This window comes from Heterocephalus glaber, unplaced genomic scaffold (genome assembly GCF_053883595.1).
Source record: "Heterocephalus glaber isolate CG9 unplaced genomic scaffold, H.glaber_assembly_v1.0 deba00000470, whole genome shotgun sequence".
In the NCBI taxonomy this organism is placed as follows: domain Eukaryota; kingdom Metazoa; phylum Chordata; class Mammalia; order Rodentia; family Bathyergidae; genus Heterocephalus; species Heterocephalus glaber.
Window position 1 is genome coordinate 3,713,434 of NW_028258145.1, and position 13,986 is coordinate 3,727,419.

Here is a 13,986-nt window from a genome sequence, read left to right on the forward strand (position 1 = left end):
CTATTTCTAGATGGGTTAGAGCCTAATATTTTTCGCAAATATTTGCAAAAAACTGAAACCCCCCACAGGACAGGGCTGACATTTTCTACAGCCGAGAGCAGCAGATCCTGAAGCCACAGAGGCTGGTGACACAGAGCAGCCACACGGAGACAGACAGGGCACAGGCCTGCAGCAGGCTGCCTGGCTCACAGGGACCTTCCTGGGCTGATGACACCTCTTGACCCGGGCATCTGTGCAGTGTGGGACAATGATGAGCACTTGGAGCAGCAAATGGAAAGCCATTTTCTCTCTTCTACCTTGAAGAAGTGTTTTGGGCAAAAGGTGGCTCCCAAAAAGCCACTTTCGTAAGTGAAACAGAAGAGATGCTCCACGTACCCCAGGAGGAATGGACTTACTGCGTCTTTCTCGGGGTTGCAGACTTTCACCCAGAGGATGTGGTCCAGGAGCCAGTCGATGGGTTTCTCCCTATAGAACATAAATATGAACTCCACGATCAGAGTGAGGTCTGGCGCCTGGAACATTTTACCTGGAAAGATAATCGCAGTCAAGAGCTCTAATAATGAAGAAACCAGTCATCAAAATGGCTTCCACAAGGGAAGTCAGTGCCCTAATGCTCCAAAGGTTGTGCTTTCAGTCCTAAATCATCATGAGTAACATCCGCACTTGTACTATCTGCACAGACAGACCTGCTTAGCCACACATTCACTCACTGGAGGGTGAAGCACGAGTGGCGAAGGCTGCACACTGACATGAAGGAGTCTACCATGCAGCTGCTGGCTCACAAGACTCACAGGCTAGGTCAGACTTTTCTTGCATGTCTTATTAAGATCCTTCCCATTAAAAAAAAAGAACATGAGAAGAATATATATAGATCCTCTCAATAAATGCAGATGTTATGTGTGTACGTGTATATATATGTACGTGTATGTATATATATATATATATATATCTCAATAAATTTGCTTTTTTTCCTAAATTTTCTTTCATCGAAACTTCACAGGTAAAAATGTTTTTTAAAATGTTTTGTTCATTTTTTTTGTAGTACTGGGGATTGAACCTAGGGCTTTCACACTGACCTACATCCCCAGACCTTTTTTTTATTTAGAGGGAAAGTCTCAATAAATTGCCCACACAGAGCTTGAACTTGGGATCCTCCTGCCTCAGCTTTCCAGAGTTCTGGGATTACAGGTGTGTACTACACATCTGGCTTAAAATAAGTTTTGAGTTCAACACGGTCAGTGGTTCAGCCTCTAATGTTTCATTTTGTTGTTGTTTGTTTTTTGAGACAGGGCTTAACTATATAGTGCAAGATGGCCTTGAACTCATGGTGATCCTGCCTCACTCAGCCTCCTGAATGCTGAGATTACAGTTGTGTGCCAACACACCCAGCAACATTTTAAAAAGTAACATACTGAAATGTCATCCTCTGAGTGTTTTTTTAACTTATAAATCTGCCAATTCTTTTCCATTGGCTAATTTAGGAACATCAGCCCAAAAAGAGATTTTAAAAGAAGCACCCCAAATACTAGTTAATAAAAGAAGTGAATAAAAAATAATCATAGAGGGCTGGGGACTTAGCTCAGTGGTTCCACGGCCTGCCTCACAAGCGCAAAGACCCAAGTTCGATCCCTGGTAGCCCCCCTCAAAAAAAATTAATCATAGAATGTGAGGTTCAGGCCTTGCCTGAGAATCTGTGGTATTTTTCCTAAAAGAATCCCCCCCACCCCACCCCCTGGGTAATGCAGGACCTGCAGCAGTCAGAAGAAGAAACTAGGCCTTTCCCCCTGGCCAGGCAGGCCTTGGGCATCTCCAGAGTAAACAGCTCACCTCAGCTAAGTGCAATTTTCTCAAGAACAATCCACTTCCACAGGAAAAATACCACTTTGTGACCAAAAGGGCAAATGGTTTAAGATTCGGCAAGTCAGTTATTTTTGAAAAGTGGATGGATCTGAAGCTTTTCTTACCAATGAAGCCCAGCTGGGAAAACTCCAGAATCATCCATTCCTCAGAAGAAAGTTGAAGTGCAAAATTTTTGATAGTATTAAAATAATTCTGTTTGACAATGATATCATCTTCAAGCTAGAGAAAATTGAACAATCATATTAATCAAAAACAGGAGGAAAGATAGAAAGTACCTTTAAAGAGAAGCTCAAGCACACTTTCATGAGGAAAATCAAGAAAACAATGAAAATATAAAAACAAATGTTATCAAAAGGAAACAGGGAAAATAAAATGAAAGCTGTGCTGCAGGACAACTGAACCCTTCCCTTACTGTGGGAAATGGCAAGAAAATTCCATGAATTATTACTGCTTTTTGGTCCTTTTATAGTGTTTAAGAAGATTTCACACTTTTTTCCTTTCAAATGGAAAGAATTTTTGTGGATTTTAAAAAATGTGTTGCTTCTTTTTTTACACACTATAACACATAGCTAGTCACAGAGATCCAAAGCACAGCAGGCTCCTCCTCCATCCCCAGCAGGACGAGGTGAGCACTGGGAAAGTCAGGTGTGGCCTGTTCGAAGTTTTCCACGTCCTCCACACAGTGCATGGGGCCACACAGGATATGAGGTGCCCATTGGGTGCTCCAGCTTGGAGAGGGTTGTTTTGTCCCCTACAGTGCTGGCCACTGACGTCAGGGCCTTGCACATGCCGGACAAATGCTCCTGCACCACCCCTCACATTTTTAGAAAAAGGGTTCACACTATGAAACACAGTTTCCTCTTAATATAGCAGGTTAAAAATCCATCCTAGGCATGTCCAGCCTGTGCTGTGGCCCACCACTTTGCAGGAGGTGGTCTTCATTTTTTTGAGTGAAAAGGAATTGTCTTGGGCCACATATACAATATGCAATATAGTTAATATATATGAGTGACAAAACTTCCCTTTAAAATATTATTATAACGTTTTAAAAATGAGGGCAGCCCAGCCTGTTGGCACATGTCCATAATCCAGCACTCTGGGAGGCTGAGGCAGGAGGATTGGAAGTTCAATCCCAACCTGGGCAACTCTGTGATGCTGCTCATTGCACAGGCTCTGGGTTCAGTCCCTAGTAGTGAAAAACAAAACAAAACAACAATAACAAAAACAAAATGTGCACCCATGTTCATAGCAGCACAGTTTGTAATAGCTAAAACTTGGAAACAGCCCAAATGCCCATCAACTGGAGACTGGATAAAGAAAATGTAGCTTTTTTATAAAATGGAGTACTACTCAGCCATAAAAAACGAGAAATTACAGACATTTATAGCTAAATGGATGCACATTGAGGCCATACTCTTAAGAGAAATAAATAGGACACACATGTGTAAATACCGAATAGTTTCTCTAGTGTGAGAAACTGAAAGTGTAAATAAGGACTAAAAGGTATAACAGATAATGTGAAATAGGAAGAAAAGGGTCAAAGGGGAAGGGGTAGGGGAAAGGAAAGAAGGGAATGGAATATGAGAAAATGGAAAAATGGAAACAAAGTCTTTGTAAATAGGGAGGGATGGAGGAGTTGAAGGGAGGGCAGGGGAAGGGGGAAAAATAAGAACCAAGATATATTACTCAAAGGTGCAAATTTCCAGTGATGAATGTCATTACACTGTATACCTAAAATGTACCAATAAAATAAAAAAAAAAGAAAAAACAAAACTGTGGCTGCTGGCTGGACATGCCAATATGACAATAGACACACAATGCCAGGGTACAAATGTCCTAAGGTACCCTCAGATCTGCTCACGGCAGATGGTCAGGTACATGTTGGTTCCTATACTGGCATGTGACAGTCTCAAGAGTTCCCTCTGCCCATTTTAACAGATACCTACAAAATATTAGGGAAGCCTGGCAATTCACCCAATGCCATCTAATCCCGCACTATGCCAGTGCCCTGTGCCATCTGTGCTTGGCTTTTCTTTCAGGCCACCAGGCAGGGGACAAGTCAGGGTCCTGAGCAAGCAGAAGCTCCTCCCCAGAGGCTCCTCTGTTTTCATTTTAAAGCTACAAGAGGATTTTAATGTTTTAAGAAAGCTTCTCTTGTCTTAATTTTACTCTGTCACTCATTACCTAGGTAATTTTTATTTTTACATTTGATTATTCACCCATTGAACTCCCAGAAGCTTTCCTCCTCCTGCCTGGGAAGCAACAGCAGCAGCAGCCTTTGGAAGGACACATTGATAGGCTTGCCTACTGTTCACTTAGTCAGGACATCCCAGACTCAGGCTACACCCGGGGCCATCATCAACAGGAAAAGACTGACTGTAGGCCCAGACCTTGGAGGAGGTGGGGAACAGGGGACAGGGGACGAGGCGCAGGGCCACAAAGCAGTTACCTGGCTTTCTGAAGAAGCTGCCCCCATGCACACTGGCTGACCAAGCCGGAAGGGAAGATGACCCATCCCCACACCAGGCAAGATTAAAGTCCACTCAGAATGTGGTGCGCGCATTTACCACACACATGTAAAGTCACATGTGGTGTATTAAATTAGAAAAACTACTTTGTTCCGCTCTCCCGTCTCATCAATGTCACTTTGTCTTTACTCGTGGAACACTCTCCAGCGTAACTAACTTCAGGACGGTGTCCCTGCTGGGAAACTGGCTGGGGTACAGTTCACTGCAGTTGTCCAAAAGCCACCAGGTAGAGCTCTATGGAACCACTTGGACCTTCTGCACTACAGCCAGCCACTTACTTACTTCCCCAGCTTCCTGACCTCTGGCGACAGGAGGCTGTGGTCCATCTGCACAATTCTGTCTTTTTAAGAATGCTATAGAAGAATCCTGCAGCACATAGGCCTCTGAGTTTGGCTTCTAAACTGAGAATACTCCCCTTGAGATTGAGGTGTTGTACATCAAGTTTCTTTCCTCTAGTTGTTCAGTGCTCCATGGTGTAGATGGGCCACCGTGTAACGAGTCCTCTCTGAGGCACATCTGGGAGGCTCGTAGTACAGGCTGTGGACACCCACGTGCAGGTGCTTAGCGAATCTAATCCTTCTCTGACAGCATTTGGTCATGGCAGGGGCAACACTGCAGAATCTGACACAGCCCCTGCTATCGACTGCTCATTTGCAGAGGGAAGCTAAAAAGCAAGATGCAGATACTGTGTCTGAAGTATGCAAATGCCCCATATGTGTATTTGCTTAAGTTTTTTAAAAGTGGAAGGAGACACTAAAAGTTAACAGCAGTTATGCACGGGGGAGGGAGGAAACAGGGTGAGTGGACGAGGGATAAAAGTGAGATTTCTGTAAAGGCATATTCTTTTATATAAGTTTCAATTTTGGAATATTTTATGTAACTGAAAAGGAAAGAAAATAAGACCTAAAAATGGTATGCTTAATGGAAACAAATGCACGCAGTTTGGTACAGGGCTGGTGGCATGGTCACAAAGGAGAGAGCGCTGCTCAGCAGCTTTCACAAACGGCACTCTGATTATATGAGTAAATCCACATCGGGATCCACTTGACAGGGAAGAAGCACAGAGTGTTTAGCCTGCTTGTAGCAGCTGTCTTGTCAGTGGGATTGCTACTGACACTCAATCCAGCTCGAGGTACACTATAGGATAAAAGAAGTGTGTTATCAGGGTCATGTTATTAAAAATCAAGATTTTCAGTTTAAGAGAGAAAGCCATGCAAGTATAAATTTCAAAAAAGTTAAGTAAAACCCCTATAATCTTATATCTGAATTAGAAATACCAAGAGAAATTTGTGGAGCTTTTTTCTCTAAAAAACAAAATACTCCTTTTCTTGCCGAAAGTCCTGGAAGCAAAGACAATATGACAAAAATGAGCACCTCAGGTGCCCACCGATGTCCCTAACACCACCCAGCTCTGAGAGGGGCAGGATCCTGAGATAGGTGACAGGTTCCAGATCTGGGACAGGACAGGTGCATGACACACACACCAGTCAGCAAAGAAGTGATTGACGAGTAGGATTTAACACAGAAAGAATGCAAGAGTCAATGTGAAGAGGTAACACTGGCTCATAATGTACCAGTGTGGGCCTCGGTGAGAATAACAATGGAATGGACTGACACAAATCAAATATACTTTTGAAGTTCATCGAGGAGTGGTGGTGCACACCTATAATCCCAGCACACCAAAAGCTAAAGCAGGAGGATCACCATGAGTTTGAGACCAGCCTGGGCTACACAGTGAGTTCAAGGATAGCCTGAACTATACAGTGAGACCCCATCTTAAAAAACAAACAAACCCCCATGAGTTTATAATGATACCTTTAAAATGGCTACCACTGAAGAATGCCAGGGTACCAGTTTTAAAAACTGATAAAGAAAAGCAAGCATTTATTCTGCCTTTTCCTTATGAATTGTTTTTCAAGGTAAGCAAGTAATTTAGGTGGGGAAATTCTTTACAGAAGAACTCAGTTTCAAAGAGCATTAAAGGGGGCCAGGGATTTAGCTCAGCAGCACAGTGCCTACCTCACAAGTGCAAGGTCCTGAGTTCAATCCCCAGTACCAAAAAAAAAAAAAAAGGAACATTAAAGGTTAGGGAATTCGAAAATTAACACTTGGAAATCTCTAACAAAATAAATGATCCAGGGAAAAATCATCCATGGGTGCTGAAACCCTAAGATGGCTCCCTGGGAGCATAGGAGGGAGAGGTGGGCTGGCCTAGCAAGCCACTGTTCATCTGGAGCCGCCTAACAAATGTGCCTTACCCACAGCAACCCCCAACCCCAGCAGTTCCTGGATTGTCTAACAGTTGCCAGAAGACACTGTCTTCACTCCAAGTGGTTGGCAATAGGCCCCTTTATAAATCTGCCTGACTTCGTCAGTGGAAACTTTACTCCAAGGCACAGCATGACACTAGGAGAGAAGGCACTTTGCTCCTTCTTTTAGGTATGTGTCCTGGTTGCCCTGAATTAACCCTGGACTCTGCCTTTTTTCCTTTTTGGTACTGGGGATCAAACTCAGGTCCTTGAGCTTACAGGGCAGGCAGCAGAACCACTGTGCTAAATCCCCAGCCCTCCACTGCCTTTTCTAAAGCACCCTTTCAAAGTCCTGGGTATGATCCATTTCCCACAATTCAATAGTGAGGCCACATCCCTGGGGACAGCAATGAAGTCTGATACATTCCTATGTTTCCTCACTCCTCGCCCTAGTCTTCTCCAGATTTTCCCAAGTGACCTCTTTCCTTTATAAACATTCAAAAATAGCATAATCTGAGGACTTTAAAAGGCTAAAATGTTTTCCCACTAAAACTTTATAGCTCCTAAGAAACTCATCAACAAAATTGTGTATAATGTAAGATTATAAGGACATAAATATAAAGCAATCCCCTCTTTCCTTAGGCACAATTTTTGGGCCAAAGAAATAGTTTTAAGAATGTTTATTAAGGGCTGGGGATTTAGCTCAGTGGTGCCACTGCCTGCCTCGAAAGCACAAAGTTCTGAGTTTGATCCCCAGTACGGCAAAAAAAAAAAAAAAAAAATTTATTGAATTCATCTTTGAAACAGCAGAAACTGTAAGAAACAATTGAAAAACCAACAATAAATTATAATATCTGAACAATGAATGGTACTTCAAGAAATAATTAAAATTATACTGACCTATATTTATTGGCATTTAATGAGCTCACTGATGTTAAGTGACAACAAAACAGGCTACCAGTCCCTAGAGTATGATCCTGTATTGTTAAGAGGGTTATTTTACGTAGAAGAGAAACCAGACTTTTCTTTCCTCACAGAGTAGGGATTAAACATCTGCACACTAAAAACCCAGAGTCCCTCCCAGGGACGTGGTGCAACGTGACTGGAAAGAAACACCTGACACCTGACTTCTCTCTGGGGCAAGAAAGGAATAGACATACATCCAACGGCTTTGACTTTCTGGGATGCATCCTCAAGGACTGGCTTCTGTAGTGTCTAAGTCAAAGCAGAGACACTGGCAGAGCACCAAGTTTGGGCCAAGAACAAGAAGCATCAATTAGCACCAGAGGCTGCAGTACCATGGACAGACACTAGGGAGAGCGCCAGCATTACTGCTTACTACAACTCAGAGAGGCCACAGTACTGCAGACAGACACCAGAGGAACAAGGCCTCAAAAAACTGCAGAGGGGGCTGGGGATTTAGCTTAGTGGTTCCGGTGCCAGCCTGGCAAGTGCAAGGTCCCGAGTTCGATCCCCGGTACCAAAAAATAAAACTGCAGAGGACACCAAGATCTCCCTAGGATGAATGGAAGAAGTCCTTCCAATACACCAGGGTACAAAGACTAGTAGAGGTGGCTGACTTCAAACACCAAAATCCCAACAATCACAACAAAAAAGAAAAAAGAAACAAAAATATGGTATATCCAAAGGAACATATTAAATCTCCAGAGTCCAACTCCCTAAAACTGGAGATATATAATTACTAAAGAATTCAAAATAACTGTCATAAGACTTAGTGAACTAAGAAAAAGAGCACAAAAATGTGAACAAAATCAGGAAAATGAACATGAATAAAGTGAAAATAATAACGGAGAGATTAAAAATATGAAGAAGAATCACAAAAACTGGAACCAAAGAATACAAAACCTGAATGGAAATTTCATTAGAGGGACTGAACAGCAGGTCTGGCCATGCAGAAAAAGAATCACCAAACAGGAAGACAGAACTTTCAAAATTAATGGTGCAGCTGAGAAAAATAAAGACAGCCTAAGGGACCTACAGATACCATAAAGCAAAATAACACACATACTGTAAGACTTCAAGAAGAAAAAAAGTCTATTTAAAGAAATAAAATTGAAAACTTCCCCCATTTAGAAAGAAAAATGGGACACACAAATTCAAGGAGCTCAAAGAATTCCATTATGACAAATCTAAGAGATCTACATCAAGAAACATGATAATGAGGCTGTTAAAGTCTCAGACCAAGAAAAAAATCTCAGAAGCAGCAAAAGAAAAGGGACCCATCACATACAAGGGAGTTCCTATTAGGTTATCAGCATATTTTTCAGCAGAAACTTTCCAGGCTAGAAGGGAGTAGGATGGTATATTCAAAATACAAACCAAGACAATCTATCAACCAAGAATACTATGCTTACCAAAGCTGTCATTCAAAAACAAAAGAGAAATTAAGACTTTGTTGCATAAACAGAAGTTTAGTGAGTTCAGTGTTTGCCTTATTCCCAGAGACCTTCAACTTGAAGTGAAAGGAAAGAGCAACAAAAAAATCATACCAAAAAAACCCTTCAAAACTCTGTTACCTGTAAATACACAAATGTAGAACCCTGTAGTAAGGAAATGCAGGTGCATAAACTTTTAAATCTGGTATAGAATTTTAAAAACCAAAAGCATGAGAGAATTATAAATCTATGTTAATAGATATGGAATATAAAGAGGTAACTGTGTCATTAATAACAAAAATGGGGACAAAGAAATGTAAAAATGTAGAGAATTCTTACAGGAATGAATTAAATTATCAATTTTAAATAGACATCACTTTAAGATTCTTTATGTAACTGCAATATCACCAACATCTACAGACTATACACAAAAGGAATCAGATGAGAATCAAAATATATCACTATTAAATATCATCAAAACACAAAAGAAGGCAAACAATATTTTTACAATTAACAAAATTGATAAAACAATTTTTGAACAGATTTAATATTAAAATGTCAACAGTACCCAAAGTAATCTACATATTTAATGCAATTTCTACCAAAATTCCTATGGTTTCCAAACAATCATACAGAATCTCAAAGAACACAAAGAGGCAAACAATTCTAAAAAAATTCACTTTCAACATACTACAAATTCATTCATTGTTGTGTTGGTAAAAGGACAGATGCACAGACCAATCAGAGTAGGAAGCTCAGAAATAAACTGCTGCACATATGGTGAAATGATTTTTCAAGGGATGCCAAAAATATACAGTGTAGAAAGACAGTCTCTTCAACAAATGATGTTGGGAAAATTGGATATTCACATGCAAAAGAAGACAGATGCATACTTTATTCCATATACAAAAATTAACTAAAGTATACTAAAGATCTAAACCAAAGAGTTAAAATTATAAAACTCCTAGAAGAAAAGTTTCAGAATATTGGATTTGATGTCATAAATATAACAAAAGCAAAAATAAATGAGAGCTAAAAACTTGAAAACTTTTCTACATCAAAGGAAATAATACAGTAAAAAGGCAATGTACAGAATTGGAGAAAATACAACAAATCAAATAACCCAAGTGAAAAATGGAGCCAGGCATGGGGTACATGCCTGTAATCTCAGCACTCTAGGAGGCTGAGGCAGGGGGATCACAAATTTGAGCCCAGCCTGGGGAATTTAGTATCTTAGCAAGATCCTGTCTCAAAATAAATTTAAAAACAAATTCAAATAGCTCAGTGAAAAGACCCTGGTTCAACTCTCAGTATTACAAGAAAAGGAAAGAAAAATGGGCAAAGCACTTAAACATTTCTCCAAAGAAGATACACAAATGGCAAATGAGCACATGAAATGATGTTCAACATCAATCATCATAAATGAGAATCAGAACCACAATGAGATGTCACACCACACCCATTAGGAAGACCTTACTAAAAACTCAAAAAACAGGGCCGGGGATTTAGCTCAGTGGTTTCACCACCTGCTGTGCAAGCACAAGGACCCGAGTTCAATCCCTGGTACCAAAAAAACCCCTCAAAAAACAACAAGTGTTGACAAGAAGGCAGAGAAAATGGAATATCTATGCATGGTTGGCAGGAGTGTAAAATGACAACTACTGTGAAAAACAGTATGAAGACTCCTCAAAAAATCAGAAATAAAACTATCTGATCCACAACTCCACTTCTAAGAATCTATCCAAAAGAATTCCATGCAGTGTATCAGAGAGGTATGTGTACGTCATGTTCATCACAGCATTATTCACAACAGGCAAGAGCTGGGAGCAACTACATGTCCATCAATATATGAATTAATAAGAAAGTGTGGTATAAAAATGCAGCTTTTAAAAAGGGGAACCTGTTACATCCTACTACATAGATGAACCTTGAGGATATTATGATAAGCAAAATACATCAGTTACAAATGGACAAATAATGTACGTTTCCACTTATATCTACTACCTAAAATAGTCAAAATCATAAAAACGTAGAGGATGGTAACTAAGGACATAGGAGAGGTGGTAGGAGGAGAAGCGAATGTTTAATGGGCACAGTGTTTCAATTTTTCAAAATGAAAATAGTAGAGACCTGTGCAACAACAATATAAATATAATTAACACTACTGAACTGCACACTGAAATAGTTAAGATGGTAAATTTAATGTTATGTGATTTTTATAATAAAAAGGGTATTGTATTAAATGATTTACAATGCATAACATGTAAATCATAAAGAACAACATTGGCATGTGGGGTAAGCTGCAATGAACACAAACTCGTTGGTGCTGTCCTTCAGTGTCACAGGCTGACCTTGCTTAAGGAAAGTTCTCTTCCTTGTCCATACCCCAGCCTTAATTTCCCAATCCGCGTCCTTCCTATGTACCACAAGAAAGGATTCAGTCTTCATTCATTCTCTCCCAGGAGAGAAAGTGAAATCAAATTTCTAAAGCAACACAACTACACTTTCAAGTTCTCTACACAAGTCCTTAAGTATAATGCATCTATATATTGGCTCAATCATAATAATATTGGGATATCGAAAAATAAAATGCTTTCCTGATTATTCAGATATTGAAATAAGACACTAAAAGGTGTTTAAAGACAACATGCCACCTAAATCTAGAGGATGATGTGTTTACATGCAAAGCTTAGACACTGTTACACATGCTATTGTTCTGCTTCTCACCACAGTTCCCACCCTGGGGATGTAGTGAACATCACTGGCTGCTATGGTCAACATCCTGAATGTCCTAGGCTTCTCTCTCTGAGGACAGAAGTGCCTTTCAGCAGAGGTCTTCAGGTCACTGAGGGCACGCCTGGCCTAGAAGAGCATGGTGAGAGCCCAACCCTCTCTTCTGTCCCCTTCCATCCTTGGCATAAGGAGAGCAGCTCTGCCCCTCAACAGGCTCACACCACAGTGTGTGGCCTCACCACAGGCCCAACTGGCGGAAGACGGGACAGAGGCCTCAGAGCCACCTTTCATCACCAGGGAGGCCCAGCTCTCTGAGCTGCAGATCTGAGGAGCAGTTGTGCTCTCAAAAGTTCCTCGTTTAGTGAAAATACACCCTTGCTAGTAGTTTTTCTTTAGAAGTGTGAAAAACACAAAAGCAGAGTGCTTACCTGAATGTAATACATGCCTTTCTCCTGAGCATACATCATGAGAAAACAGTAATCAAGGTTCTGTTTTGTTCTCCATCTGAAAGAGTTTCCAAACACAGGTCAGAGACCAATGCAACAGTGTACATAAGTTTAGCTGTAGAAACTCCAGTGTCTGTCAAAAACACACATGCGTGTGCAGAGTGGCAAAGCAAATTCACTTTTCCCTAATGAAGCCTTTATCAAAATGTACTCCTGAGAGGGGCCAGGGATTTAGCTCAGTGGTTTCGCTGCCTACTGTGCAAGTGCAAGGACCCGTGTTCGATCCCTGGTACCAAAAAAAAAAAAAATTGTACTCCTGAGAATACTAACCCTCAAGGTGCCCCAGGGAAAAGTCTTGGGTCAATCAAGTTTGTAAAACACTGGCTGCCATCTCAGCTCAGAGACACGCTCATATTAGTGCATTAGAGGTGCTAATACGTCTAGCAGCAAGGACATTCATTGGTGGAGAGAAAAAATGTAACTCAATATTTTTCAAACTTCTTTCAAAGGAGGGCTTTTTTGCAGAAACATCTTAATTAATGTCTTACTGAACTAGGGCTCTGAAAATTATACTTTAGGGGCTGGGCATGTTGTCACCTAGCTCTCTTCCTAGAACTCCAGGAGGCTGAGGCAGGAGGATCACAAGTTTGAGCCCAGCCTGGACAATTTAGTAAATCAGTGAAACCCTGTCTTCAAGGGGTGGGGCATATAGTTCAGTGTGAAGGCCCTGGATGCAATCCCCAGTACTGTGGAGAAAAAAGGGAGGGAAGAAGGGAGGAAGGAAAGAAAGGAAGGAGGGAGGGAGAGAAAGAAAAGGAAAGAGGGAAGAAAGGAAAGAAAGGAGTTAGGGAGGGAGGAGACAGAACAAAATTATATTTGAGGGAACACTCTTCTGGGGTCTAGGAATGTGCTTCACATACAGCTAGAGATTAATAAGTATGAATTGGATCCTGAAGAAAAACAACATATTTAAATTTACATCAAGTCCTTTCAGTGAACTCCTGATCACCTATAGAAACACACTTATTAATGCTGAATAAAAGAAGAGGTTCTAAAAGCCAGTTTAAGGGAAACAATAAAAGAAAAGCCCCTATTAAGTTGTCCCTCCTACTAAGAAAACTCTAGAGAGTGTGTCTCACATGCTGGCCCGAGCTTAATGAGAATGCCTAGAGTGTTTCTCCAGTTCAGTCCTAAATACCCTAAGCTTTGGTAAACAAGAGCTACTTTTATGAGATAGTCCTTACCTTACTCTTTCTTGAGAGTCCCCAAATGTTTCCTTCAAGTTTGTCAGGTCAGGGTAGTAGCTTTCAGGAGGTGAGATGACTTCCACCAAGCCAGAATTGATCTCTTTAGAAAATCTACAGGAGAAAGGGTAGCTGAGTCATTTACTTCTCTGAATACTCATTTTACTGTATTTAAAGTTAAAACATCATAAGCCTGTGTGAGGAGGTCCAACATCATGGTCACAATGTGGGAAATGACACTGACTTTATTTACTGGAAAACAGACTGCTCTAATAGCATAAGATTTTTGGCTTTTTATTTCTTTTTTTAAAATAACACTTTTTAAAAACAGCATAAAATGCTGTCATCCTTAAAGCAGCACAGAAACCTGGGCAAACTGCAGGCATTACATTCCTGAAAGGAATCAGAACTTTAACAATAAATTACAGTCTCACAGAAAATAAGGAATTTTTAAAAAGGAAATAAATGGATTTGTGTGGTGATCTAAATACATGATTTATGCAAAATTCAAAGTTCCTTCATTCTCAGGA

General features: G+C 40.7%; 1 protein-coding gene across 5 annotated transcripts in view; it reads right to left on the reverse strand.

Annotated features, from left to right (window-relative positions):
- Mgat4a (alpha-1,3-mannosyl-glycoprotein 4-beta-N-acetylglucosaminyltransferase A) overlaps positions 1-13,986 on the reverse strand; it is a 119,627-nt gene that overhangs the window by 26,635 nt on the left and 79,006 nt on the right. For all 5 annotated transcript variants that reach the window (XM_013072164.3, XM_013072163.3, XM_004844417.3 and 2 more), the window contains exons 7-10: positions 13,457-13,570; positions 12,195-12,270; positions 1,965-2,079; positions 396-526 (exon numbers count right to left, since the gene is read on the reverse strand). In XM_013072164.3, the coding sequence (XP_012927618.1) occupies positions 396-526; positions 1,965-2,079; positions 12,195-12,270; positions 13,457-13,570 (436 nt within the window). The remainder of the gene's footprint in view (positions 1-395; positions 527-1,964; positions 2,080-12,194; positions 12,271-13,456; positions 13,571-13,986) is intronic.